This window comes from Gadus chalcogrammus, chromosome 11, assembly GCF_026213295.1.
Source record: "Gadus chalcogrammus isolate NIFS_2021 chromosome 11, NIFS_Gcha_1.0, whole genome shotgun sequence".
Classification (NCBI taxonomy): Eukaryota; Metazoa; Chordata; class Actinopteri; order Gadiformes; family Gadidae; genus Gadus; species Gadus chalcogrammus.
In genome coordinates, this window is record NC_079422.1 from 6,823,434 (window position 1) to 6,828,433 (window position 5,000).

The 5,000-nt window shown below is 47.5% G+C and overlaps 1 protein-coding gene across 1 annotated transcript in view; it reads left to right on the forward strand.

The window, feature by feature from the left end:
• The window catches only part of si:dkeyp-77h1.4 (uncharacterized), an 18,006-nt gene that overhangs the window by 12,603 nt on the left and 403 nt on the right, over positions 1-5,000 (forward strand). The window contains exons 7-11 of the mRNA XM_056601894.1: positions 851-993; positions 1,357-1,504; positions 2,241-2,422; positions 4,156-4,248; positions 4,720-5,000. The exon at positions 4,720-5,000 is cut by the window's right edge and continues 403 nt beyond it. Of these exons, the coding sequence (XP_056457869.1) occupies positions 851-993; positions 1,357-1,504; positions 2,241-2,422; positions 4,156-4,248; positions 4,720-5,000 (847 nt within the window). The remainder of the gene's footprint in view (positions 1-850; positions 994-1,356; positions 1,505-2,240; positions 2,423-4,155; positions 4,249-4,719) is intronic.

Genomic DNA, 5,000 nt, shown 5'->3' on the forward strand with positions numbered 1-5,000 from the left:
CTGGGCCCTTCTATAGTGCATGTCGTGCGATTGCTTTTTAGTCCTGAATAAAGAATAACGCATCAAGGCCCAAAACACTTAGGCTGAATCCGAATACTTAGTACATACTATTTCTGTTCAGTGTCTACTACTTGACGGCACTACACTTCACAGTGTAGTGCGGTCTACAGCAATGCGTAGAACGCCTCCGAACGCCTACGAACGCTTCCGAACATCGCCGAAACTCCCCTCAGATGCCGGCAAAATTACCTTGATAAGTTACCTGTTTTCCGTCTTGTCATCGTTGCTATTAAATAAAAAAAATGTACATTTTTTACTTAATTACTTACTTTACTATTTTACTCTTTTTAATGTCTCTTTTTTTCGCCGCTTTCTACGACGTCTTTCTGGTGGTGTCGGGTCAGCCATCTCTTCTTCGTTCGTTACCAGACTCCGGTTGCATTGTGGGATAGCGTAGTGAACTCTGTGGTTTACTTTGGCGGTAGTACGCATTCGGAAACGTCTTCCGTACTACACAATGCGTACTGAGCATTCGGACGCGCTATATTTTTGGCGTACTACAAAATGCATACTATATAGTAGTCAAGTATGAGTATTCGAATTCAGCCTTAAAGTATGAATTCAAGAAATCAAAGTTTCTGGCTCCACCTACTCGTGAGCTGTGCCCCATGGCAATCTGCCTTGTAGCGAGCCTGCAGTTCTCTGCTGGACGTCGGGGCCCTGTCTCCACCGTCCCGCCCATAAATGCACACAAAGCCGCCCATGAAGAGAAACACCAATGTTGAGCTGCTCCTCGCCCGCCCCGTCCTGCCTCCATGCTGATGTACCGTCCCCTCTATGTCTTCCTCAGAGCACTTCGACTACAAAGAGCTGCCCAACGACGGCGTGATGAAGATCAACCTCCGCCTGGACAGCTCCCTGGTCAGCCTCTACTACAGCCCCAACAACGACTCCAAACCAGTGCTGCTCATGGACAAGGGAGAGCTCACCCCGGTAAACACAGACTTCCCGCCTGTCTTTTTTATCCTGTCTGCTTCAATTCCCACTTGCATGCATTTGTCTCTCTGGCATATGCCCGACACGGCGTTCACTAGTACTCCTCACTGTGTGTGTGTGTGTGTGTGTATGTGTGTGTGTGTGTGTGTGTGTGTGTGTGTGTGTGTGTGTGCGTGTGTGTGTGTGTGCGTGTGTGTGTGTGTGTGCGTGTGTGTGTGTGTGTGTGTGTGTGTGTGTGCGTGTGTGTGTGTGTGTGTGTGTGTGTGTGTGTGTGTGTGTGTGTGTGTGTGTGTGTGTGTGTGTGTGTGTGTGTGTGTGTGCGTGTGTGTGTGTGTGTGTGTGTGTGTGTTTCTTACTCAGAGCCTGAGTGAGCTGGGCATGGAGGGTCGTCTGCACATGGAGGGCACCACGGCGGTGCTGGACCACCTGCGGGCCTCCGACGCGGGACGGTACGAGGTGGTGGACGCCCTGAGCTTCCCCGTCGCAGTCTTCCATCTGGATCTGGAGCGTAAGTGGGGGGGGGGGGGGGGGGTTCATGGTCACCTCTTACCTTCTCAGGATAAGCCATTAGAAGATGAAGAAGTTCAGTGATAAAGTAAGACATAGTGAGAACTGCTGGTATTATATCCATGGAAAAATATGCAAACATGAACATCAGTGATGAAGATGTATTAAATGAATAAACATGGTGCAATTACAATTAGGGCATTTAACTGACGCTTTAATCCAAAGCGACTTACATCGGTTAACACACACATTGACACACCGACGGCAGAGTCAACCACGCAAGGCGACAGCCAGCTCGTCAGGAGCAGTTAGGGTTCAGTGTCTCGCTCAGGGACACATCAACACTCAGCTAGGAGGAGTGTGGGATGGTACCAGCAACCTTTCAGTTCCATGACAGCTGCTCTACCTCCTGAGCTAAGCCGACCGGATGGTAGGGAGGTTGCCTCTCATAATATGGATAGATAACTTAGCAGGGCGGTGCGCTGGTAGAGTTAGCCCTTCGAGGCCTGCGCTGAGGAGATTGCACGAATATTGGTTTAGTTATCTAATAAGGATGACTTTGTTGCATTCAATTTATGATACATAATTAAATATTTGATGAAATATTAAAATATGAAATCAATAGATCGGATGAGCAGGAGAGTGTAGTGTCAGGTGTTGGCTTCAAGGGGTATGGTCTACTTAGTTCCTTATTTGTTTCCCTAGCTCCTATATTCATGCCCTGGTGTCCACCCCAGCCTACAGGCTCCCCATGGTGCTGGTGGCGGTGATCGCCCTGTGCGGCCTGCTGGCCTTCCTGCTGCTCGTGTGCCTGCTGTCCTGCCTGTGGAAGGTGAAGAAGAGGGCCAGGAGGGCTGCCGACCTGGAGAAGATCGCAGAGAATGCGGGAAAGGAGGACGAGGGGGACGCCTTCAGACAGGTGGGGGGAAGAAAGAACAAAATAACACTTACAATAAGTAACGCAAATATGTTGAAGCGTCTGCATGGTCCTTGCGTTGCGTTTATCTGGAACCATAATCAGCTCTTTGCTAGCAGCAGAATGGGGTCTAAATTACTAGTTACAAGTCACATACATACAGGATACATTTGGACACATCCGGACCCAATTCGGAGACATTCCCGGAGTCATTTCGGAGAATTTCTGAGAAAAGTCAGACACATCCGGCCGCATTACAGAGGCATTCCCGGAGACATTTCGGAGACATTCCTGGAGACATTCCGGAGACATTTCGCAGGCCTGGACAATAAAATCTCTTTGCGTGCAAACGACGGTACCAGCAAAGCTGAAAGTGTTTCCCGTAGTGTAGCTGAATAATCATTGATCATATTCCACACCAAATGAATGTTTTTAGGGTTTGACCGTAAACGGGCCTGCGAAATTTCTCTGAAATACCACCGGGAATGTCTCGAAATGTCTGAAGTGTCTCCAAAATGTCTCCGGGAATGTCCGAATGTATCTGACTTTTAATAAGACCCAGCAGAGGGTCTTCAGTGTGGGAGTACGTGGTGAAGGAAGACAAAAGAAAGCTGCAATTTCAACATTTGTAACCGTGTGCTCACACCAAAAGCTTCATTAGCGTAAGTGATTTTAAATGGCTCCTGGTGACGAAGCCACAGAGAGCAGTGTGATAGCAGCAACCTAAGCACACGCTATGTGGAGCTTTTGGTGTGAGTCAAGTGCAAAATAAGCTGAACTACTCCCAAATATTTTTTTGTAAAATCCGTCTGTTCATTAAATAACTAATTGTGAAATCCCAGGAAAAATTCAGTTGCTGTCATAATCAGTTGGTCAGATTGCTTATTCACAGAATTAATCATTAATACTGTATCACCTAGTCGGTAGTTTTTTTCAGTAACTCCTCAGTAGTGCTTGAATCACAGTCAGGGCCTTCTCATTAACCACCCTGTCGTTCATAATTCATTCCTCATTCGCTCCTCAGTAACATTTTTGCATACTGTCGTGGATAAAACCCACGGTTAATACTGAAGTTAAAATACGAGAGGTTGAGATGGACTAGGGTTGAATGATCAAGGCTTTGTTGTCACTGCACAGAGTAACAACATCACCTGAGTTGGTTTGCAAAGAACTCGCGAACAGTCTTCAGGATCCGAATTATATTCCCCATTGTGATGCTCTCCAAACATGCACTTCGGCCAATCAGAATGCTAGTCTAAACTATTCCTGCATTCCCGTTTCCCATTAACATTTATCTTCCCACCCACAATGCCGACAATAGATTCCATGCAGTAATTCAAGCATTACGTACATTACAGTTGTATGAAGTGAAGTCTTTAAATAAAATCCATTCATTGCCTTGTTTATTAACCACAGAGGGATGTCTGTCTGAGTGTTCACTGGTCAACCCAGGACCCTCTGAGGAGTTATGAATGACAAAGGGACAGGGCCCGGAGCTTGCCCCTCCCCCCCTGCTGACGCGTTCCTCACTACTAATATTCCAACAATTTGGCTGAGAAGCCTCTAATATTTTCCACCATATAGTACCTTATTGTAAAGCGTTACCGAGTGCTCCTTGTGCTCCGGTTTTCTTAGCGGACGGTTGTTTCTTTTTTCCCGAGCTTTCAACCCTGAAATGACCCTGCACATAACTGTTACATGTATTAAATGTGTGTGTGATGTGTGTGTGTGTCCAGGTGGTGAAGAACATGAAGCAGCTGAATGATGACTCTAAACACTCCCAGGCGGAAAACACAGAGAAATCCCAGAGCACCGAAGTGGACATTAAAGTGAGGGACTTAACATGTTATCATGATCATCAACCCTGTAATCTCTTGATTGCATGTCATATATATACATATAACCTACGAGTGTTTTCTAGCATGCTGTTCATGTCTCTATAACCTGTGAGTGTTGTCCAGCATGCTGTTCACGTCACTATATGAGTGTTGTGTAGAATGCTGTTCACCTCTCTATAACCTATGAGTACTGTCTAGCATGCTGTTCACCTCTCTATAACCTATGAGTGTTGTCTAGCATGCTGTTCACCTCTCTATAACCTATGAGTACTGTCTAGCATGCTGTTCACCTCTCTATAACCTATGAGTGTTGTCTAGCATGCTGTTCACCTCTCTATAACCTATGAGTGTTGTCTAGCATGCTGTTCACCTCTCTATAACCTATGAGTGTTGTCTAGCATGCTGTTCACCTCTCTATAACCTATGAGTGTTGTCTAGCATGCTGTTCATGCCCGGCTGCAGGGTCTGGAGGTGTCCTCTAAGGAGGTGGGCGTGGACAACATGGAGACTAGTGACTCCGGAGTGGGCTTCAACACCACCGCCCTCCCTTTGGACACCGACACCGACATCGGAGAACAAATCCTAGAATCCGAGGCTGAAGGCGTCTCCGTTGCCATGGCCCCTAAGCCAAGCCCACCCGCCGCCGCCACCGCCACCGCCGCCGCCGCCGCCGTGACCACACCCAGTGCCCCGCCCTCCGTGGATGTACAGCCGCCACCACCTGACACCAACAGCACCCCCGA